We start from the raw sequence: 24665 nt of genomic DNA on the forward strand, positions 1-24665 counted from the left end.
ACTGAGTGTCACATTTTGTTCTGTTCTATTGTTTTTTCACATGTTGCATTGACACATAAATACAATAAAATAAAGATTTAATTACAGTTTAGATAAGGACTGTTCACATTTCCATGTTGCCAAATCCCAAAAATCATTATTGAGTCACTGTATCAACTCTCGACGAGTTAGTGAATGTTAACATAAAATATCAGTGGCAGTGCTACTCTCCTTTCCTCCTCTTCCTCTCCCCTCCTCGTCCCCTCCTCTCCTCCGTAGCCCCTCCCTCACATGTCCTGGAGCGTGTATGACTCATGGAGACACTCTACACCTGTGTCAGGTGCTCCACACACAGACCCACTGATGCACAACAACACAATTAAACAGACCAACAACCAACACAGAAACACACACACAATTATTATTTTATATAAGATTAAACTTTTTTTTTTTCTTGTGGATGGTCCAGCACTTGGAGAAGTTATTGCTTTGCCTGAAACGTTCCACTATGACATTAACCTCATCCATCTTGCACAGTTTGAATTCAATACATGGTTTCAGTTGGTTTTAAATGCTCTAAAATGCCTTCTTACTGTTCCTCTTCACAGATCTTACAAGTAACCTGGTCTTGTTGCATCACCTGCTTGTGACAAAAGGGTGGCAGACCTTCCACTAGAGAAGTTGCACAATGCACCTTTAACTATATGTCATTTAACTGAACAAATGTCTTTCATTCAGGTATGCTCTGTTTTCCCAGCAATTATAACTATGACAGTCATACTGTTTAAAAAACTATAGTTATTTTCTCATTTTAATGTGTAACCTCCTGGGATTTACCACTGAATAAACAAGAACAAAGGAGATAGGAGGTAGGACCTAGGAGATATTAGTTAAGGCATAATTGAGGTGTAGAGTTACTCTGGTGTCAGGTGGATCTGCCTCCAGCACTTTGTTAAAACTCTGCCACCAAAAGTCACGTTTCATCGTTTCATTGTAATATTTCTTCTTTTTTCTCTATTACCCACTCTGTTACACCGCAAAGTTATAAGAATCTTACAGTCACACACCAGTGTAGTCCAAATAAATGAACTACAAATATTCACTTTTGCTCCTGGTGTATACTTTTAAATCCTCCAACTGGGATATACAGAAAAAAGAAAAACACAATATTTGGTTGAATAACAACGAAATATATAATTCATGAATTTAAAAAGTGTGTGGTGTCAAGAATAAATGTAAGTCTATATCTTTAGCTTTCCAACATTACTATGGATGTTTCTGGTAAAAGTGAATTTTCTTAGAGGTTTGAGATTCATTGGTCTAAATTGAAGTATATCTGATAGCTCTTGATTCATGCATTTTTTATTTCAGGGTCATAAACTGGCTCCTTTAATCTAATATGACATCACTGACACGGACTGAGCAGCATTACCTCATCACCAACAAACTGGAGCCAGAGCAGGATACTCTCTCTCACCGAAAGGGACGATTTTGGGAGTTTTTTTCATTCATTCCTGCTCCAAGTTCAAACATCGTAGCTGCTTTGTGAATTTATGGCCGGTACATTTATTAATATTAGGTTCCATTTAGATGTACTTAACTGCTCAGGCTTGAATGTTTCACAGTACAGTATTAAACTTAACTATCTCCATGGAGACAAGCAGGCCATGGTACAGATCAGTTCTGTGGAGAGGTGGGTGCACTCACACAAGAATGCATGTTAAAAGTACAACTGTAACAATAAAATCACCTCGAATAAAACAAAGGCTGAAGCAAAGCAATAACATTTCTTTAAAGAAAAAAAAAGTGGTGTACTCTTCACCAGAAAAGATTCACCAGAAAAGTGACTTGTAGTCCCTCTCTACTGCCCCCCTCTGGTCATTCTTTGTTTTGTATGTTTCTCCTCGTGATGACGCTGCTGTCGTCTCTGCTCAGGCTGCTCGGGTCTGTCACAGTCACAGGTCAAACAGTGTGACATTAAACTTCTAACTCCATGGAGAGAGACAGGTGGCATGATCAAGCAAGTTACTGGCCAGATCTGTGGAGAGGTAGGCTCACTCACAACATGTTTTCAAGGTGTTTTTTGTAATAAAACGTCTATATTTGAACAAATACTGAATAGATGTTTAATGCTATACTGTGGAACATGGAGACATGCAGGCTGCAGATCCTGCATCAGAAAACATCATTTCAGATCTGAGAATCTGAATCAGAATCAGTCTGAGCTGACGACGATATATTGTTACTAATCCCAGAACAGTGGATTTTTGGTTGTTATATTATTACATTTGATTCAGTTATTATGATACAGAGATAGATGCATAAATAAATACTTTATTTATCCAGAAGGAATTCTATTTTTGGCAGCAACAATGAAACATAATAATAATATGAATACAGCAGTAATTCATCATTTATAGAGATATAATGTTATTGATAAACATCAGTAAAATAATATTGTTTCACCTACAAACCTGATATTGCCTTACAGCTGCAGCTCTTGTGGCTGACCTGAGTTAAAGTTCGTGTGTTCATCCTCTTGTCCTGTGTTCATTTACATATTAGTCTAAATCTCTTTGACAAGAGCAGACCTCCCATACGTCTGTACATGTCAGAGGTTTACACACACAGTGTTTGGTCTGGACACACTGTGGGCCTCTGCTCCTGTTACTCTCAAACACTGAAGGATGGGAAAATACAATTTTGCCTGGCATTTTAATAAAATGAATCTTTATACTGAAATAGCATCACTACACTGCAAAAACTCAAGTCTAGTCAAGATAAGATGACTTGAATTAATTTATTTGTATCATAATTTGAGTAAATTTCACATAATAAAAATAATCTGCCAATGGAACAAGACATTTTATACTTAAAATCTGAAAATAGATCTTTTTACATTTAAGATAAAAAATTAAAAAAAACAACTCTTTGCACTTAAAATAAGAAACAAAATCAAATGTTGCTTGAATTAAGAAAAACACTTATTCCACTAGACTTGTCAAGTTGAATTGACTCAAATAAAATAAAGTCTTAATTTAAAGCATTTTAACACTGCAAAAAGCAACATTGAGGTAATAGCAACAATATCTAAAGAAATTAATAAATGAATAATAAACACATTTTAATTTTAAGTTTGGAAAGCTGGTAGGTGTAGATTTACTGTAATGCGCATTTTATTTTTGGTATTTCATTTATCTTTTATTCATATGACCTTATTTTTGAAGGGCAATCCATATCTGTGGGTTTAGAGTGATGAAAATGAGCACAGTTGCCATAGCAATTAACTCTACAAAACTAAATATTCAGAGTGATTGTGGTTTTGCACCTTTCTCACACTCTTTACATCAAGGATCCACTCACCCATTCACAAACACACACCAGTGTGCAGTGTGCACACACACACACACTGGGGCTGATGGGGATAACTGTTTCCCCAAAGACACAACAACAGCACTCAGCTGTTTGCATGAGCTGCCAGTCTCGTCTACATTCTGTTCAAATCCAGAAGGGATCAAACTGGACCACAGAGTGTGAAAATCCTCTGTCCAAACTTGAGGATCCAACCACAGACGCTTCCTAAAATATATAACTTATTTAGAATAGAAGCCTTTTTTGTCATTATACAGTATAATGAAATTCAGAGCTCCTTAATTTAATCTAAAGTAACTAGTGCTTCAATTGTTGATGTAAAAATCCATCCACACACTGTTTCTCTTTTTATTATTATGACCTTTTTATTTATTTATTCAATATTTTACCAGGTAAATCAGTTGAGAACACTTTCTCATTTGCAGAGACGACCAGAACACTCACACATCAACCAGAACATGAAACAGTGAATAGAGATGTGACACAGTGAAACATTTGCACATTAAAGACATAAAAGTGTTAAAAACATGTGCAATGATCCTGTCAAATACTCGACAGAGGTAAAAACAAACTAAGTTTGAAAGTTTGTTGAAGGAGGTTCCAGACTCTGCTGCAGAAATGAAATGAGGAGTGTCCCAAAACTGCAGCTTTAAAACCACCAGGGTCATGTGTGTGTGTGTGTGTGTGTTGGAGCACGGGGTGTGTGTGTGTGTGTGCATCCATGTGTGTGTGTGTGTGTGTGTGTGTGTGTGTGTGTGTGTGTCTGTAGCAGTGGATGTGCAGGATTGAGCTGAAGTACAATGGACTTTTACCAATTAAACCAGGGGTCATCAAACTTTTTTCTCTGGGGGCCACATTATGTCTCCTGACTTTGCTGGGGGCCGGGGTCGGGGCCCTATAACAGAACTGTATGACCCAGACCAAAATGACCACAGCAGGTCTCAGAGTGCAGTAGAAATGACTCTCCTGACACAACCATCCACAGTATTATATCAACACATCACTCCTGGCACATATTTGTTTATTTTTACTAGTGATTTGCAAAAGTAGTAAGTACTTCACACTTTGTTTTAATTTGAAATACCACAGATATTCCATTGATTGTCATTATTTTCTAATAACAATAACATCAAGGGTAAAAAATATCAAGGTAAGAAACTGTCAAAGTAAGAATCATCTGGTGATTGACTCTGGCAAAAGGAGAGTGAAAAATTACAAACTGTAGGTTGGCCTGATGATATTAACAATAATAATATTAATAACAATTGTATTCATAATAATTGTGTGCATCACTTAATAAAAGTAAAACAAAAGTAGGCCTATGAAATAAATATGTAAAAAATAAATAAACCAACTGGCCAGCTCTTATGTCCATCTAGGTAAGTAATATTTAAGGTGTGGAGGGCCTGAGTCAGCCCGCGGGCCTGAGTTTGATGACCCCTCAATGAAACATTTGTAAATGAACAATAACAGTGTGTGTGTGTGTGCGGGTGTGGAGAGAGGAACACTTCACCAGGAGGAAAGTGCAGAGATGGTGGTAAAAGTTAAACACCTGTGACAAAACAGAGGCTTTGTGATAAAAATGAGTTTAATGTGGATCTCCATAGTCCATGATTGGGATGAAGTAGTAGTTTTAACCAAAAGCTGTTTTGCAGGGCACGTGAAACTGTTTTTATGTCAGTCTAGAAAACCTATTCTTAGTTTGGCTTTTGTACTTTTACCTTTATGTAGATTTTTCTCCTTTTTTTAACGTGTGAGCTGCCATGTTTGTTTTTGATGTGTGATTGGTTAATCCACCTGTCAATCACACCCTCTGAAATCAGGGAGACTGGACACAGCTCCAGATCCACTCGTCTTTGTAAAGGTTTGGCAAAGCGTGTGCTTCTCACTGGAGGTAATTCATCTGTGAGAGCAGGAACCACACTGCCAAACTATGGGTCAGTGCATCAAGAGCAGGATTTTTTATTCACGTTTTCATCAAATTCATAATATAATAACTGTAAAATTTGACACAGTAACCCTGTTCTGCACCCACAGCTCAGCCCCTCTCTGTGTGTCCCTCTGTCTGTCCCTTTGTTCTTCTTCTGCTCTTTCTGTCTGTAGAGGCTGATCAGGTCTAATCAGGTGCCACGGTAACGCCGGCTCAGCTCCATTCATTATTCACGGCCTTGTTCCATTGGAGAGAGGACACTTTAGCCTCTGCTGCAGACTCCCCCATGGCTAATTCATGAGGAGAAGTGTACCGCAACAAGCAACAAAGGCTCAGGCTGACACAAGTGAGGAAAACTCTTAGATACAGAGCACAGGTGGGCCGCATATGAAAAAATATGTGTCTTAGTGTGTTTTGGGAGGGTCCTGATAACAATGACTAGAAGATATTTTGAGGGTCCAACAGAAATGTGCTGAAAGAGATCTTGAAATGGTTGAGATTTAAAGCCACAGTATGTAACTTTTATTGAAAAAAAAGAGAGAGAGAGAGAGAGAGAGAGAAAGAAAATCCATGAAAAAGACAGTGGTAGTGAAAGACTCTGAATGGGCTTGCATCTCCACAAACCTGACTCATAACATTTCAAAGTATGGCATCAAAGATCAGAAAAAAAAAGGTTAAGAGTCTTGCCAAAGGACACAACAGCAGTATGCAATGTCAGTAACAGGGATTAAACCACCAACCTGAAAGTGGGTTTGGGTGACCACGTTATAGCACAGACTTGTGGAGGTGTAAATGTGAGTGAGCTGAAGTAAAGCTGACTGTATTGTGCTTAGTTTAATCTGCGACAGAAGGAGCGAGCACCGGTCACTGCTCCTCTGATTAAACATTCATCAGGAGCCATCTTCAGCTCCTTCAGACATTTTGAGTCTGTGACCATCTGCTCCTCTGTCAAACTGTCACCGTATCACATGTGACCTCCATCTATCATTGTTTAAGCAGCGTCCTGCTGAGACACTCAACTATCAGAATATTGACATGTTTGAAAGTGTTTTATGTAAGTTTTCTTGTGGAGACTCCTGGACTCTTACATCCATTAAAACAGGCAGGATAAGTCTTTTATGCTTACATTTTTCAGTTTGACATTGCCTCACAGGAGTCATATTTACACTTTCATCTTCCATTATCTAAAATAATATTGTCTAACCAGAGCCTTACAGTCTCACTACAGCTCCAGTATAAACCTCCTCTCCTGGAAGTATAGACAACACTCAGAGATCAAACTGTTCACTTCTGAAATCATATTGTTCACTTTTCAAGTCCCCTTGTATTACTGAAGGTAAATAAACTTCTCCTGCATCACACATACAGCTGGTCTCTTGCACACTTTTGCTGCAACAAAACTTAAATTTCCTTGTGGATCAATAAAATGTCTAGTTGAAAACATCTTTCACAATGCTGATTATTATTTGTTGTTATTCTATAGTTATAGTTTATACAGTTTTATGATTGTTATTATTTTGTGTATATTCAATAAGGCGCTTTGATTAATAAAAAAAACCTTGATGAGGTGACATCACTCTTTTACTTTCACGTGGATATGTTTAATATTGTGGAGCATTCCAGGAAAAGCCATAACATCTCCATGGAAAAGGGGGCAGGGCCTCCTGCTGCACTATGTAACTTTTCTGGAAGGTGTTTTGCAACATGCTTATCTCCCTGGAGATCTAATTGATGTGCCTGGAAGGTTCCACAATATGCTATTAAGCATCATTTTCTTGCATTTGTGCAGCAGATGTTTTTGCACATAAGTACATTCTTATGAAGAATGAGCTCAGGAACCTCATAAAGTGCTGAAGTTGACGCCTTTCCATAGATCTGACCTGAAACTATAGGTCTGGTGGCATCACCTACTGGTCTCCATGGAGATAGAAACATTTAGAACCATACTGTGGAACAGTATAAACTCTTGTACTGCTGTTTGTTCATAAAACTATGCCCATCTTAAACAGCGTCATTTATAAACTTGTACATTTCTCGTCCCTTCCCCAATAGCCTCCTGCTTTCCTTTGTTCACAGCGTTGTCCCTCAGCGAGGCCTAGTTATAGTTACCAGTCTCAGGTTCAGCTCATTCTTTATTGATGCTGGTGTCACTTCACTTGAGTCCATCTCCTGTCCCAGACCAGACCTGCGCTTTTCGGACCCAACGCTCCTCTGAAGTTTGAGTCACGACGCTGAAGGAAATATGTCAGCGTAAAAGAGGAACCAGAACTCACAGAAAAGTCCAAAAGGAGAAAAACAAGGAGAGAAAGAGGACCCTGGTTCTGTTGTGGTGAGTTCACTTGATTATTGTAATCAATAGATTGTAGATATAGATTGGGTTCATGTTTTAGAATTTGCTGATGTCATAATTTCAAATGGAGGGCAGGGTCTTTTAAAGTTCTATGTGAGATTCACTCCATTTGAAAGAAATCACCAAATGTTGCACCTTCTCATTATTTCTCTGAGTTTAGCTCCAGAGCTTGTCAAATTAATCTTGGTTTTAAGTTCTTTCATCAGACAACATCACGTCTTTAGGTTTTGAGTAATGGCACCACTTTCTGAAGCTGTTGTTTATTTATTGTGACAGAGAAGACGCTGAACTTTGTGCCAGTTTTTGTTTCATGTGGACAGGCTCAGGAATTACACAGACATGAACCATAAACCAGGTCAAATCTGCAATCTGACAGTTACACAGAAAACTCCACCTGAGATTCTGACCTGTCTCCAGTTCAGTTTAAACTATGGAGATTCTGCAATGTTGTGACGTGAATAAAACCTCCACAGAGATCGGGCACAGCTGGCATAAGAGGTCTTGTATAATGTACTGTCAGTGATATAGTCTCTGTAATGTTAAAGATGTAAGCTGATACAGTAACAGGCTTTCAGAATGTGGATACCTGGTGTGTTTAACAGTGGTTTTCATAACTTCAATTACATATTTTCGAAAATTTGAAGTTCTGAAAGAAATATTTTAACACATTTCAAAATAGCAATGTTTTGAATATGCAGGACTGTAAAGTACCTAGATACATACATTTATTTATACTTTGAGTGTAGGAGAAAAACACATTTAAGATGATTTTTTTTGATTGTTTGCAGGAGTAGTATAGATAGTAGTAGTAGTAGTAGTAGTAGTAGTAGTAGTAGTAGTAGTAGTAGTAGTAGTAGTAGTAGTAGTAGTAGTAGTATGCCTATATACATGTTCTTATTTGTAGTTTCAGTATAGGAGAAAAGCATTATATTTTTTGTCTGTAGTAGTAGTAGTAGTGGTAGTAGTAGTAGTAGCTGTAGTATTAGCTGTAGTAGTAGCAGTAGTACTAGTAGTAGCCTATATACAAGTGCTTATTTGTAGTTTGAGTATAGGAGAAAAGCATTATATTTTTTGTCTGTAGTAGTAGTAGTAGTAGTAGTAGCTGTAGTATTAGCTGTAGTAGTAGCAGTAGTACTAGTAGTAGCCTAGATACAAGTGCTTATTTGTAGTTTGAGTATAGGAGAAAAGCATTATAAGAAGATTTTTTTGTTGTTTGTAGTAGCAGTAGTAGTAGTAGTAGTAGTAGTAGTAGTAGTAGTAGAAGTAGTGGTAGTAGTAGTAGTAGTAGCCATTGAACTTGTAGTAAAAATATAGAGAGGTATAGAGAAAATATTGCTGTGCACTTCCCCCTTAGATTAACTGAAATATTATTGCTGACTACTACCTCAGTTTAAATATATTGAAGTAACAATACTTTTACTAAACAGGGCAGATGAGTATTTTTAACTTATTGTATTGTTTTAGTTTTAGGTCTTTAGTTTTTGCTCCTTTTTTTGTTAAAATTAAGCAAAATTTATATATGTCAATGTCCGAATTCATACAGACTTCTCTATAAATACATTTGAAACAGTACTTTTACTAAATGAGTACTTTCTGCTTCTGTCAGTACAAAATGATATACCAGTAGTAACACTTTCTCATAGTAACTTCAGTCCGTCTTATATCTTAACTTTCGTTCAGTACGTGCAGAATCGTTCATGATAAATGTGTGCCTTTATCGAGTGCGCTCAGAATAATTATTAGAGTGTATTATTTTTCACAAAGGAGCTGAAACTTATCCGTGTTAATTGATGTATGAAGGTCACAGTGGTTAAATTATTGAGAGGCCTGTTTGGATAGGCCTGTTTGGTTTGGATAGGCCTGTTTGGTTTGGATAGGCCCTGGGTGTGGCCTAGTGCACGTCTCAAACAGCATTGAAAAGTAATGTTTGTTAAATTGACCAAAAGCTTTAGAATAGATAAGTGTGTGCAATGAAATGATGTTGTATTTACTCAGGGATGGCAGTGGTTTGAGGTTTCATGTTTTAGTCAAAAAAAAAAAAGTAAATAAAGAGATAAAGGTTGGTGCATTAAAGGGCCCTGATGACTCTGTTTTCTGATCTATGTTCTATAGTTTCCTCATCACAAACAGACTTGGAGTTGTGCTTTCTTTCGTTCACACATGTTTAACATACAAACCTTGGAGACTTATGCTGAGTTCTTCTCTCAAACAGAAAACACTGTTCCACCTTATGATGTCATGTGGTAATACAGGAAATGCTCCACTGTGTTTTTAAACTCCAAACACCTTCACTAGAATCATTTGGATCATTTCAGCCCTGGAATTGCACATTTCTACTGAACTAAAGATAAAAGGAGCTGTTCACTTAAAAACTACCACTACATGACATCACAAGGTGGAGCAGAGCATTTTGAGCTTTGGAGATGTAGACAGACTAATAATGCAGACATGTGTGAATGAAACAAAACATAACAAGAGGTAAATTTCTGTTGAACAGCATTATAACATTGATATTATTACAGGTAGGGTTGTGCATAAATATCAAAATATCGATATATCTTATCACTTAATGTGATGATACAGTATGGATATCATGGACTGCTTTATCGATATATCGACAAAAGTATTTTTTGGAATATTTTTACTTAATTATTTTGCGTGTTTAGAGGAAGGAAACTTGTTTATGCGACATATTTGACATTTTCACAGTTTTGATGATTTAAATGTTTGTGTTTCATATGAAATTTGCACAACTGAAGCGTGTCAAATCGATTTGAAATATATCATATCGAACCGAAAGTGCACTGCATCGGAATATGTGTTGTATTTTGGCCTATGTATCGAGGTATGTATTGTATCGGCAGCTTCTTAATAGTCTTAAAGCTTCTCTAATTTCCATGTAGACAAATAGTTGGTGGATCCACTCTCCAGAAATGTTAGATAATGCATATAATGCACCTTAAATGTAACTGAAGTGTTTAATAGGTTTTGTGTAAGGATGTTAATGTTGTAATGTTAATGGATGTTGATTAAACTTAAATGTTTCCTAATGTCTCCTAATGTGGAAGTGGCATAACTAAGGACTCTGTGAAGGTTTGGAATAGGAGACATAACCCACTTTTAGTATGAACTCCTATTATTGCATCTCCATTCTGTAAAATATCAGAAATTGTATGTTTTTTTGTTTGTTTGTTTTGTTTTTAGATAACAAATCTACAAATGATGGATCTTATGACCACGATCTTGCTTATATTTTTTGCTAACAAACATCAGAGCAGATATCAGGGGAATCAGCAACATAGCCAATAGATACTTCATTTATCCAATGACTTTTTATGACTTTTTACAGAATTAAAAGCACAGGCTGTTTATAATCTAAGGATTGAAAGCTCAAAATAATGTAAAATTACTTATACACTGATAATTCAGCAGTTAATGCAAAGTTCCTTTGCAGTTTGCATTTGTTTACATTAGCAACTAGAACCAAAGTGACGGCACATGACTGCAAGACCATAAGATGTAGCCCATGTGTCTGGCAAAAATGTTTTTTCTAACCACACAAAATTTGCAGATTAACAAAAGTTTATAGACTTTTTTTTTTTTTTTTTTTGCACCCATCTCAAAAGAATCTGTGATACCCCTGGTTTGTGGTGGATGGTAATAATAAAATTGTGAAATGAAAATTGTGCTGCACTCGGCCGATTCATGACCAACACGGGAGTCAGTATAATTATGTTACATTTTGTGTTTTGGTTATTTTAATCAGCTTCTGTATTCTGTATTTTACCTCAACAAATGACAAGTTTATGTCTCTCTTTACTGTTGGCAGCGATCCGATAGGTCAAAAATCGCGACACCTGAGACATTTCTTGTATAAAACTGGGACAAATCACTGGTTTTGGATAAATGAGCTGGAACAGGGGACACAGGCTCAAAACTGGGACCATCCTGGGGAAATAGGGATGCCTGGTCACTAGGGATGTAACAATATCCAAATCCCTGAATACAATATTTTCATTTATTGCGATATTTTGTGGAGAGGCTAACAGAATTGTGAATATGTTATTGTTTTCCTTTTAAAATGCCTTGACAGTCCTTTGGTCTGTCTTTTCTGTCATCATCCAAAGAACTAAGATTTAAAAGTGCCTAATAACATCATTTCTACATACTGTTTGTGCTGAAATGAAGCAAAGGATCATGGTCTATGTAGTTCCCTTGGCTTTTTTAGTTGATGCTCTACCATAACAAAGAATGTAAGCAAAGAGAACTGTAATTCTGTGTAATTGTGATGGCTCACGACGATACGATATCACAACATTTCAGTTATTGTTACACAACAACCCTACATAAACCTGACCCTTTTCTAAATGCTGATTAGTTCCTTGTTTGTTGTGAAAGCTTTATTTGATTTCATACATTTGTTTAGTTGTATTTTAAGTAATAAGTTTAAAGTGCTGTGTGTGTTTTCCAGCTGAAAGGAGCTCGTGAAGCATGAAGCGCAGTAAGCACCGTGGGCACAAGGAGGACAAAGGAGGAGGTATCAGTGACACAGAAAAACACTACACTAAACAAAGATGGCTGCCACAAAGTCAGGCCAAGAAGAAGCAGGAAGTGCAGCTCAAGTTACACTATGTAAACTTTCAGGGGGAGACTTTGTTTACTTTATTAACTAAATTATATGAAATCATTTACTTTTAAGACAAACTATTACAATGAAACAAATCTTCTCAAAAGAAATGTAACCACTGAGGAGGTTTTAAGAAGAGCTTAAGCTAAAGGCTATGGAAGCTAATGCTAAAGTAAGTAGGCTAATGGGGGTCGGTCTGTGCGCTAAATGCTAATGTTTATGGTGACATTTATGCTCATTTTACTGCCCGTATATGTAATGTCATGATGTAATAATATTCTGGGACAAAAGACTGACTGACTGTACTATTATAAAATATACCTATACTGACGAGTTGCTAACCTAAACTAGGACTGTGCAAAAATATTTAAATATCAACATAGCATATTGTTTAATGTGATGATACAGTATTGATATAGTGGGCTGCTGAGAGAGTATTTTTTGGTATATTTTACTAAAGTATTTTGTTACAGGACTACAGGTTTGTTGTTTGTTTAGAGGAAGGAAACTCGTTTATGCGACACATTTGACATTTTCACTGTTTTGAGGATTAAAATGTTTGTGTTTCATATGAACTTTGCACAAGAAGTGGTTTAACAAAGACTTTTAGTATCACAGGCATGATTTAGACTTTATTTTTATTGAACCATATCAAATCGATTTGAGATATACTGTATCGAATTAAAAGTGCACTGTATCAAGATATGTATCGTAGGGCTGCTCAGTTATGGAAAAAATAATTATGATTATTTTGGTCAATATTAAAATCACAATTATTCAACCGATTATTTTTTAGTTTGAAGCATATTTTTTTGTTACATACATTTATTCAGCATTTCTCTCTCTCAAAAAAAAACAACAAAAAAACAACAACAAAAATCACTTTACACTTTACTTTTTCTAATTTACGCAAAACTTTCAAATGGAAAATAAATATATTCTAAAAAAATCTGTGCCTTAGAGCAGTTTTGCAATATATAAAACATAAAATGTATAAAATATGTTTTGAACAAGAAATAAGGCATTGAAAAACATAAATGTATCCAAAATAAACCATATATTTAACTGTTCTACAATCTCTATATTAAAAAAATAAAATAAATATACTTACTTATATTAAAAAAATATCCCAAAATAAACTTTGTTACGCTTTATAACAAATCGTTTTAACATGATTATATGAGTTTGGAGATTGTTTAGCATACAAATCGAAATCGCAATTAAAATTTGATTAATTGCAGAGTTTTAATGTATCATATTGTGGACTATCCATCGAGGTATGTATTGTATCAGCAACTTCTTAATGATTCCCAGCCCTAACCTAAACGTACTAGACAGTAGCCTTGTTTTTTTTCTGGCAAAAATAGGTCATGGTTTAGGGATGTGTTTTAACTTGTGGTTTAGTCCTGGTTTAGTTCTGCATTGGTCTCTAGGTTAGACATGTTTAAGACTTTGTTCAGCACAGATGCTGATGGTAGAAGATGGTAGGTCTGAACCAACTGGGAAAAATCTCTTAATTGTGACTTTTCTGACAAGCATTGCAATTGTAATTAGTTTTGCAATTTATGCTTTAACAATAAGATTTTGTTCAAAGTTCACATTTTAAACACGTCCAGAAGAATTGACTATGACTATGACCATGACTATTAAATATGAACTGACAAACTAATACAAGAATCACATTTCAGAACATTCACTAAAACGAGTCTGAATTTCTTCTCTTTTTTCTCCACAGATGAGCCAGCCATCTTGGAGACAGAGAACCTGGACAGACTGGGCTCGTTCATGGGAGGAGGTCCAGACCCAGACACCATCTCTCTGGCCTCCGTCACCGCGGTAACCACCAATGTCTCCAACAAGAGGTGAGATGCACTTCAAATGTGATCCTTTTTTAAATCAATCTTTTTGTATAACATCTCCTTTTTTCTTGTTGGGATTGCCACATATTTAGCCATTCACACTGTGAAGTTTTAACCCAGATACAATTCCTTCCAGCACTTTGTGTCTAAATGACACCACTGCGCGCTGTCTGCATAATAATAGAGTTAAAAGCAGCACAGTGGCTGTGCTTGGGCAGGTCACCCCAGTTTCATGTTGCCATCTGAAAAAAGTTATTTTAAATCCGTGCACAAGGCAGAAAAATGAATGCACAAGGATAATAATAACGTGCCAAAGAGTCTGTGAGAGCTAAAGGCTAATTAAAAATGTCCTCCTTCTGTGGTGTGAAAATAGGTACCTCAGATCTAAGTAGATAAAGATTTATCTTAGGACTGATGCAGGAAACTGGGGCTTCATTTTAGGAACCATTGTGCCTGCCCAAAACCTGGACTAATGAAGAACAAGACATCTGGGCATTCACTCTGAAAATTTTTTCTTTCATTCTTTTAGATCCAAACCAGACATAAAGATGGAGCCCAGTTCTGGACGACCGGTGGATTACCAAGTAAGAACAACAGGCACTTTTTCTGTAAACAATAATACAAGTATTGAAATGTGTTTAAGCAGTGTAACGTAATTGTAGACTGCATGTTGACAACACATAATTCCCAAACCCCTTTCTGCAGGTGAGTGTGACGGTGATCGAGGCGCGGCAGCTGATCGGTCTCAACATGGATCCAATGGTTTGTGTCGAGATCGGAGAAGACAAGAAATACACCTCCATGAAAGAGTCCACCAACTGCCCCTATTACAACGAGGTGAGGGCAGAACCAGGCCTGTCAGGTTTATCACTCTGTAGTGTCAGAATACTTTTCAAAGAACTTATAAGTTATTAACATTTAGCATCTTAAAATCTCCATTGGCTTTATATTAGGCTAACTGAAAATGTTATGGGGATTTGCTTTAGTGGAGAACGTTTTCATATTTCGTCAGTGGTTAATGTAGCTTGAATTTTATTTCCTATCATGATGTTGGCACTGTAAAATTTTTATTAAGATTCTCCAAAACCCAGTGTGCAAATCATATTCACAATGGAAACATATATACCCAAATCTGCAGTCTTAAAATGTATTAAGTGTATTTTTTTCTCTTCTCTTTTTCTTTTCAGTATTTTGTATTTGACTTCCACGTCCCACCTGAAGTTATGTTTGACAAAATTATCAAGTTATCTGTAAGTAATTCTCTTTGTACAAATGAATCAAAGCACAAATTTGAGTTTTAAAAATCTATAATTTATCTTTATTCTTTCAGGTGATCCACTCCAAAAACCTGCTGCGTAGTGGGACACTGGTCGGGACTTTCAAATTAGACGTTGGCACAATTTACTCTCAGCCTGGTGAGTCACAAATGGTTCATAACAACATCACTAATTAAAGCTGTATTCTGGAACTTTACTGATAAGGGTTTGCCACCTGCTTGTCTCCATGGAGCTCTTATTACTTTGCCTATAATCTTCCACAGTATAAAATGTAGCTATCTCCAAAAATCTATGCACATTATTGGACTGAAATGGAATAAATGCAATATATGCCATACTGTGAAACATTTAATCTCCATGGAGAGACATACAGCTTTTGGAAAAGTTACATAGTGCACCTTTAACACTGAATTGTGAGTTACACTCAAATGTGGAATCACTGAGAACTATAATTATTATTATTTATCTATCTTTGCCAAACGAGTCAAATCAATACAGATAAAAATTGACCAAGTTTTATTTTCTGCAGAGCACCAGTTCTACCACAAGTGGGCGCTGTTGTCGGACCCTGATGACATCACTGCAGGCTGCAAAGGTTACGTGAAGTGTGATGTCGCTGTGGTCGCCAAAGGAGACACCATCAAAACTCCACACAAGGCCAACGAATCAGACGAGGACGACATAGAGGGGTAGGAAACACTGAGACTCAAATGTATCCTGAGAGAAAAAAAGGATTAGAAATGCCACAAAAAGGTCACCTGAAATAAGAAAAACTGAATCTTATAAATCATTTTAATTTAAAGAACTCCAAATTACGATATGAAACACATAATATGCAAAACTGTCTTTTTTGAGCTTTCAGCTAGTTACTTTATTGTCCCTGCATGGATATAAATGTGTTTGTCACACTTGTACATTTTGATTTTGAATAAGAATTACATCAAATGTAGCACTTAAAATACAAAGTGTAATTTCAGCATTACTTCGATGGATGAAATGTTTTTTCCTGAGGGGATCTTGCCTTACCCAGAAAGCTTAGTAAAAGAGGAAAAACAGCACACCACGACTCATACATCATTAAATACATCAAGATTATAATAAAGAGTGTTCTTGTGTATTTTCAGAAATCTGTTGATCCCAGAGGGCGTTCCAGCCGAGAGACAGTGGGCTCGATATTACCTGAAGATCTACAGAGCCGAGGGTCTGCCCCGAATGAACCAGAGCATCATGGCCAACGTGAAGAAGGCTTTTATAGGAGAAAACAAGGACCTGGTGGATCCTTATGTTCAAGTGCAGTTTGCAGGGCAGAAGGTCAGTCACACTGAAGGACTACTGCAAAATTACACATAGAAAATGCAAAATACATTAAAAACTATTTGACTACAGGAAAACAACTATTTACATCAATGAATAAGTTACTTATGTACTGTGTGTAGAATATTTAGTGTTAGTGAAACCATTGCAACTACTGAAGCAGTGCCTCAGATGGTGTAAGTAGAGTGCACTTATAACCAGGAGGTGTTTGGGTTCTGTTGTTTTATGGGGAAAATAAAGTGGATTTAAGTGAATAAAAGTTTTCCCGACAGTTGTGACTTACATATTGTGACATATATTTTTCAGTAATATGAATGAAGTGTATTACGTGTCCACAGGGGAAGACGTCAGTGCAGAAGAGCTGTTATGAGCCCATCTGGAACGAGCAGATTGTCTTCACTGAGATGTTTCCTCCTTTGTGCAAAAGAATGAAGGTCCAAATACGAGACTCAGACAAAGTGAACGACGTCGCCATCGGGACACACTTCCTGGACCTGAGGAAGATCTCCAATGATGGAGACAAAGGTAGTACTTATATTCACTTGACATAAATATATATATATGTTGTGTTTGTTGTTTGTTGAACCATTGTTTTAACAACTCAAGTTCTGTAGCTACCTCAGCTGTCAGCTTATGCAGGTCTCTCCTTGAACATAGGATGGTTGTATTATCTGATAACAATATAATAGTTTTCTTGAGAGATAGGATAAATTATTTTTGTGCAATAGAAATAAACTTGACCCAAGTACTGAGCCCTGGGGTATACCACAGGTAATGTGATTTATAGAGCCTCAACTGAAGAAATGCTGATTAAGCATGCTTAAGTATGACTTTACCCATATTTAACACTTTTAATTCCATCATTTTCCAGTAAAATGTCATTTATTTATTTATTTGGTTGGAGCAGTGCATATACAGACATGATACAACATGAATGTAAACATGACAAATTATAGCCAAAGGTTCATTTCCATCTGTTGTCCCAAACGGCTAGGGTCACAAAAGGGCCAAACAATAATAATACATCTCCTAAATCAAGTAAATATTGCATTACACAATGAACAAAATATAAACCATGATCTACATATGTTATAGTTTTATTCTAAAAATGTCCTTCTTCCCTCAGGTTTCCTCCCTACACTGGGTCCGGCCTGGGTGAACATGTACGGCTCCACTCGCACTTACTCCCTGATGGACGAGTACCAGGAGTTGAACGAGGGGCTGGGGGAGGGCGCCTCCTTCAGGGCCAGGCTCCTCATCTCTCTAGGGGTGGAGATCCTGGACGTGTCCTCCCCAGAGGTCACCAGCTCCACTGAGGTCCAGGTCGAAGGGATACCCAACATCTCCGAGGTGGGTACTACAAGTGTGATTTAAAGTGGTGCTCAAACTTGGTTAGACCCAGTGGAGAGAAAAGCATACACATCTTTCTGCCCACAAATGTACAAAGTGATTCCCTCTGTACTTTTTCTGAAAACAAAAGTGTTTGTATTTTCACAAACATAGGCTGAAGTACATCTGTAGGTGTCACCATGTTTGTTTGAGAGCTTCACCTTTGGCTGCAGAGTGGTTTGCCTGCTCAACAAAAAGCCTCAACAAAAAGCCATTTCTTTGTGCAGTTTGCATGTTCTCTCTGTGTCTGGGTGGGTTTCCTCTGGCTTACATCATTACCTTAAAAATTTTCAGGACAGTGTAGCAGATATAATTCAATGAACCAGTAATTCTATATTAACAATTAAAAGCCCATGAATAAACCAAAATATAGGTTATGACTTCGTAGTAACTAAAACCTTTTGTCATGTCTTGTAAATGATCCTTTAACAGTGCCGTCTCCTGTGGTTCATTGTACACAGACACTTGTACATTATTGATCCCCTTTATTTAGACCACCTGCTGAATTATTTACTCTGTTTGTTGGCGACAATGTAAAAACATACAATATTAATGCAATGGTAATATGCCCCCGGGACTCACTTCTCACTGAGCAGCTCATCTGATGAATTTAAACACCAGTACTTATCCATATATACAAATACAAACACTTGAAATGCATTATGTGTTTCCTTTAAAGTTGCACTGCGTAACACAATGCACCTTTAACATTAACAGTCCACATTTAAAGGTACATTATGCAACTTTTCTGGTCTCTATGGAGATGTTATTGCTTTATCTAATGTCCCACAGTATATACAACAGAAACAAGAGGAGCTTTTTTTCTCCCTTCTTCAAATTGACCCCAGACTCCTCCTGGACATTTGTGGTATTACATGGACATTAAAGTCAGTAAAATAATACTTCCTATTTTGCTCACAGACGGCCACTGGGAAAGTTGAGGAGTTTTTCCTGTTCGGAGCTTTCCTCGAGGCCACAATGATCGACAGAAAAATCGGAGACAAACCCATCAACTTTGAAGTCACTATAGGTAAGTTCACCTGTAGGACAGAAGTATCATCTTAAATCTTAACCTTATCTTAACAATCTGTTCCTTTTCTTCAGTAACTGCACTTTCTTGTACACATTATACTCAATATTGTAATTACGCATACTTACTAAACAACAATTCAATGTTCATTTTAATTTGATGTATTTTTGCATTAAATCACAATGATGAATTAGTAGTCACAGTTCTGACAATATCCTGCTTTATTCACTTCTCTAAAATATCTGCTATTCTTGGATTTCCGCTTGATGGAATTTCGTTTTGAGTTGTTAATTGCCATATCAATTGTGCTAACTGAATGAAATACATGGGATTGTCCAGGTTACTATGGAAACGAGGCAGACAGCATGATCCAGCCTAAATCCAAAGGTAAAAAAGACGGAGACGAGGAGGAGACGGAGCTGATCCATCAATCGAGCGACGAAGAGATCGAAGACGACGGAGATTTTCAGTCTGTGTCTGTGACTCCACCGATGAAGCCCGTCATAACAGACAGGTCGGAAAAGAGTTTATGTCATAGACTTAAAGTGCTTATGGCAGGTTAGACTCTTTTTACCAAAACACAGTTAAGATCATTATATTTAAGATTTAAGACAAAATGTTACTAATTTTTCCCAATTTTGTCAGTTTGTAGGTTTTAAATTTTACTCTGTTACCTGGCTGGAAATCATGACGTCTGTCTTCTACCCATGTATTTCTCTAAAATAGAACTCTCCACTTTCTGTCATTTTCAACATTTTTTTCAACTTTTTTTCACATTTTGCTTCTTGATTGGTGTAAAATGATAATTTATACTTACAACAGGTATTATCCCACCAAATTAAGTCAAAACTCATCATAAATCATGGAAAACCTGTCAAACTCGAATGATCAATAAGGCATTTCTGTGTGGAGGTTGCATGTTCTCCCTGTGTCTAGGAGGGTTTCCTCCATCAACCAGAAACATGCACAACAGGTGAAATCCTCCAGCTAAGGTAATTCTGACCAAGACTAGCTCAAGATCAATACATTTCTATAATTGTGCCTTATTTGACACATGTCTCTTTTTAGAATGTATTGTTTTATATTTTTCTCTTTGTTATTATTTTATATTGTGATGTGTGAGTGACTGTGTCCAATATCAATCAGTAAAGTTTGTCCAAGTCTAAAATGGATAGATTTCACTCAGTGACTTTGAAGGATGGGTCAAATGCAGTGGACTTTGTTTTTCTTAAGGGGACATTAAAATATACCTTAACTTTGCCTTTAAGAAAATGAATAATTAAATATATTATGAATTTTCTCAAGACAAGACAGAATGCAGAATAAATGGTTCATGATTTTGGCAAAAACTGTTGTTGGTTAACTCACAGGAAGCAGGGAGATAGCTCAGTTTAATGCCGTGCTATGGAACATTTCAGCAAAGCAACAACATCTCCTTGGAGACAAGCAGATTGTAGAAAAGTTACAACATAAAGCTTATAATAATAATTTTCTGAGTTGCATTTAAAGTTGCAAATGGTTTCTCCATGGAGATGTTATTACTTAGAATGTTTCCCAGTGTGGCATTAAACCTTTCTATCTTCGCAGAGACCAAACCAGACCATATTACAGGTCAGATCTGTGGATCTTCTCACAGTCAAAATGCCTGTTTTTCTAGGTATTTTTGAGCTATAAAATCACCTGTAATTTAATAAATGTAAGGTAGAGCTGTTTAAAGTCACACTGTGGAACATTCCAGGCAGAGCAATGACGTATCCATGGAAAGAAGCAGGTGACGGACCCCCAACCGAAAAGTTACAAAGTGCATCTTTAGGGTTTACTCTAAAGCCAATACACAAACTTCTTATATTTACATTTTTATTTACATTTCTTCATGACTCTTCCCTCAGAAACTACTTCCACCTGCCGTACTTTGAGAGGAAGCCTTGTATCTACATCAAGAGCTGGTGGCAGGACCAGAGGAGGAGACTGTTCAACGCCAACGTCATCGACAACATCGCAGACAAACTGGTGAGTGTCATGCAGATGGAACATGAGAATAATAATACTGCTTTAATTAATATCAGTGTAAATAACTGACTCCAACTACCTGTAGGAGGAGGGTCTGAACGACGTCCAGGAGGTCATCAAAACAGAGAAGGCCTATCCTGAAAGGAGACTGAGAGGAGTGCTGGAGGAACTCAGCCATGGATGCAGGTCACAATCAGGAAATAAATCAATATTTGTTCATTGGTTAAACTTACAGTACCCAGATGTGGATTGGGTAGCCAAAACTGTACTCAAGTAATACTGTTGTTATTTCAAAATTACGATAGACTGATTTATAAACTGAAGTTAACATAATTGGAGGGACAAAACATGAAATAATGCACAAAACTCTGTATTTTCTGATGATAGACACACAAACACATTGGAAGGTCCAGTTCAAATCATTTTGTCAGCATAAAACTTTTGTGACTTGTAAACTTAATCACAGTTGGAAATATAACTAAAACATTTACTTCAAGTTACATAAAACTTTTCTTTTCCCAAATTGGATTTCTTTTTTTTCCTGGCTGGGAATTTCATAACTGTTACCCAACCATAATGTACATTGGGCTCAAAACTACATTAAGGTACACAGAAATTATAATTTAATCAATAAAAAGACAAGAAAACACCTTTATTTTATTGAAGTAATGTTTAAAGTAACAGAAAAAAGTTATCACATTTTTCAACTTTTCTCCACAAACTGTTTCTTGATTCGGTTAAAACTATAATATATATTTACAACAAGTTTTATTTAACTAAATTAAGTAGATATTAGAGAATCATAAAATTCAGAGAATCAAAAAAGTAAGAGTACTGTTCCACTGTACAATATACTATTAAAAGTATGGAGTTTTACTAAAACGTTACTCAAGAAAAAGTGAGTACGAGCCACCTTTGACAGTTTGATAAAGAATGTTTTTAATTTTAATTTAAATAAAACTATTCCATCTCTCCCTGTTTCTAGTCAGTTTTTGTCCCTTGCAAACAAAGACCAGAACCAATCAGGTCGAACCAAACTGGACCGAGAGAGAGTGAAGCTGTGCATGGCAGAAGTGGTGAGTATACTGTTTAAAAGAGCATAGATTTCCACAAATTTTTGTCCAGATTAAATGTTCAGTCTCCCTATTGTGTATCTCCCTGGTGTTTAATACTCGCTGGACAGGATATCTTATTGTACTATAGTTTTTCATGTATTATGTTCTCTGTAAATCTGTTTCTTTCTGTTTTTGTTGACTTTTATGTGAAGCCCTTTGGTCAGCTGAAGTTGTTTTAAATGTGTTATATAAATAAACTTGAACTGATCTGATAAGAATCTTGTGTTTTGTGTTGCAGGAGTCGATTGGTCAGCAGGCCAAGACCATGAGGACCCAGGTCAAAAAGAGCACAGTCCGAGACAAACTCAAACTCACATTTAACTTCCTGCACAAGCTCCGCTTTCTGGCCGATGAGGTAAGAACATGGTTTGTTAACACTTTATTATATGGCATACCTGCAAATTATTTGTAAATGTTTATTAACCATTAACGAATTAAAAGTAAATGTTAACCATTAACTAATCATTTACTAAAAACTACAAGTATGTCATTGTAAGTACATGAGTAGTTAAGGATTAATAAACATTTGTAAAATGTTTGTAGATGTTTCTAATTAAAAGTTTATGAATGTTTTATTAATTATGACACGCTTGTTAATGAGAAGGTAATTTTTAGTAAATGATTAGTTCATGTTTAATAAACATTTACAAGTGATTTGTAGGTATGCCTTATTATAAAGTGTTAGCCATCATTTAAAGGTGTACTATGTAACTTTTTGGTTCTGGGTTAGTCACCTGCTTGTTTCTATGGAGATGTCATTGCTCTGCCTGGAATGTTCCACAGTGTGACATTAAACAGCTCTACTTTACATTTATTAAGTTACAGGTGATTTTATAGCTCAAAAATACTTAGAAAAACAGACATTGTTACTGAGCGATTTTGCCTCTCCATACATCTGACCTGTGACTTGGTCTGGTTTGGTCTCCATGGGGATAGAAAGGTTTAATGCCATACTGTGAAACTTTCAAGACAAAGTAATAACATCTCCATGGAGAAAAGCATTTGACGGACCCTCCGCCAGAAAAGATACACAATGCAGCTTTAAAACCCAGTACATGAGGGATAATTTAATCACCTCCAAAACATGTGTTTCCCAGCCCCAGCACAGTGTTCCGGATGTGTTCATTTGGATGATCAGTAACGGGAAAAGAATCGCTTATGCCAGAATCCCCTCCAAAGACATTCTGTACTCCAGCACCGAGGAGGAGAGGGGCAAGGACTGTGGCAAAGTCAAGACCCTGTTTCTACGGGTGAGTCCCAGTTTAGTCCTGGTTTAGTCCTGGTTTAGGCCTAGTTTAGTCCTGAGTTTAGACCTGGTTTAGTCTGGGTTTAGTCTGGGGTTAGTCCTGGTTTAGTATCGGTTTGTACTGGGTTTAGTCCTGGTTTAGTCCTGATGTAGGTTTTTGATTGCATAGTTCCTTTCTTCTGATGTTCTTTTACTTAATGTTGCAACATTGAAATCTCCCAATTGAGGGACAAGTAAATATTGTCACAAAAATCTAGAAACTTTGTTAAATTAAGCAATTAATTGCATAATATCTGACTGTATAATTGTAATGAGACAAAAAAAATAGGACACATTCAATTGTATTTTATTATCTAATGAAAAAGTCCAACATGTACATATGCATTTGTTTTGTGTGTACATTTCCTTATGAACCCCCTCTGTGCTCGTCAGATCCCTGGGAAGAAGGGCTTTGGTCCTGCTGGGTGGACGGTGCAGAGTAAAATCGAGATGTATCTGTGGATGGGTCTGAACCGTCAGCGCAGAGACTATTTGAGCGGACTCCCCAACGGGTTTGAGGAGAACAAACTGTCCAAAGGGCCTGGGCTGCCCTCCTCTCCCCCCATCAGCCTCACATACATGAGTAAGACTTATATGGATATACACACATCATTAAAGAGGCACTGTGGAACTTTTCTGCTGTTTGTTCCATGGTTATGGCATTAATCTTAATCCTTCTCTCTCTTCTCTCCGTTCTCTCTCTGTCTCGTACTCTTTCCTACCTCCCTCTTCTTTCTGTCCTCTCTCTACTCCTCTCCTCTTCCTCCTCTCTCTCTCCAGTGAAGCAGATGTTCCAGTTGCGTGTTCACATGTATCAGGCTCGTAGTCTGTTTGCGGCCGACAGCACGGGTCTGTCTGATCCTTTCGCTCGAGTTTTCTTCTCCACTCAGAGCCAAGTCACTGAGGTGAGTCCGACCTGCATCTACACTACGACTCAACCTCTGGCAAGATACTTTCATTAGATCACAATTAACTGTAGCTCTTGTAAAGAGTTACACACGTTACAACAAGCAGCACTGGGGCTACAGGCCCATAGGAGCCCATGGGTGCCTCTGAGCTGCCCCTGGGGCTATCGTGCTGCTGATGTTATTATGCTCATGAGTGAAATCTGATTTCTTCTGAAAGTAT

The 24665-nt window shown here is 36.9% G+C and overlaps 1 protein-coding gene across 1 annotated transcript in view; it reads left to right on the forward strand.

Annotated features, from left to right (window-relative positions):
- Window positions 1-12122: 12122 nt before the first annotated feature.
- The window catches only part of LOC110159977 (otoferlin-like), a 35346-nt gene continuing 22803 nt past the window's right edge, over window positions 12123-24665 (forward strand). The window contains exons 1-19 of the mRNA XM_055157109.1: window positions 12123-12168; window positions 13994-14120; window positions 14647-14701; window positions 14823-14954; window positions 15305-15367; window positions 15448-15532; window positions 15924-16083; window positions 16519-16705; window positions 17047-17233; window positions 17835-18058; window positions 19019-19127; window positions 19467-19641; window positions 21017-21137; window positions 21223-21323; window positions 22123-22213; window positions 22491-22607; window positions 23350-23502; window positions 23931-24120; window positions 24318-24442. Of these exons, the coding sequence (XP_055013084.1) occupies window positions 12123-12168; window positions 13994-14120; window positions 14647-14701; window positions 14823-14954; window positions 15305-15367; window positions 15448-15532; window positions 15924-16083; window positions 16519-16705; window positions 17047-17233; window positions 17835-18058; window positions 19019-19127; window positions 19467-19641; window positions 21017-21137; window positions 21223-21323; window positions 22123-22213; window positions 22491-22607; window positions 23350-23502; window positions 23931-24120; window positions 24318-24442 (2448 nt within the window). The remainder of the gene's footprint in view (window positions 12169-13993; window positions 14121-14646; window positions 14702-14822; window positions 14955-15304; window positions 15368-15447; window positions 15533-15923; window positions 16084-16518; window positions 16706-17046; window positions 17234-17834; window positions 18059-19018; window positions 19128-19466; window positions 19642-21016; window positions 21138-21222; window positions 21324-22122; window positions 22214-22490; window positions 22608-23349; window positions 23503-23930; window positions 24121-24317; window positions 24443-24665) is intronic.

Source organism: Boleophthalmus pectinirostris, unplaced genomic scaffold (genome assembly GCF_026225935.1).
Source record: "Boleophthalmus pectinirostris isolate CB_2022bp ecotype Guang Dong unplaced genomic scaffold, ASM2622593v1 HiC_scaffold_10, whole genome shotgun sequence".
NCBI lineage: Eukaryota > Metazoa > Chordata > Actinopteri > Gobiiformes > Gobiidae > Boleophthalmus > Boleophthalmus pectinirostris.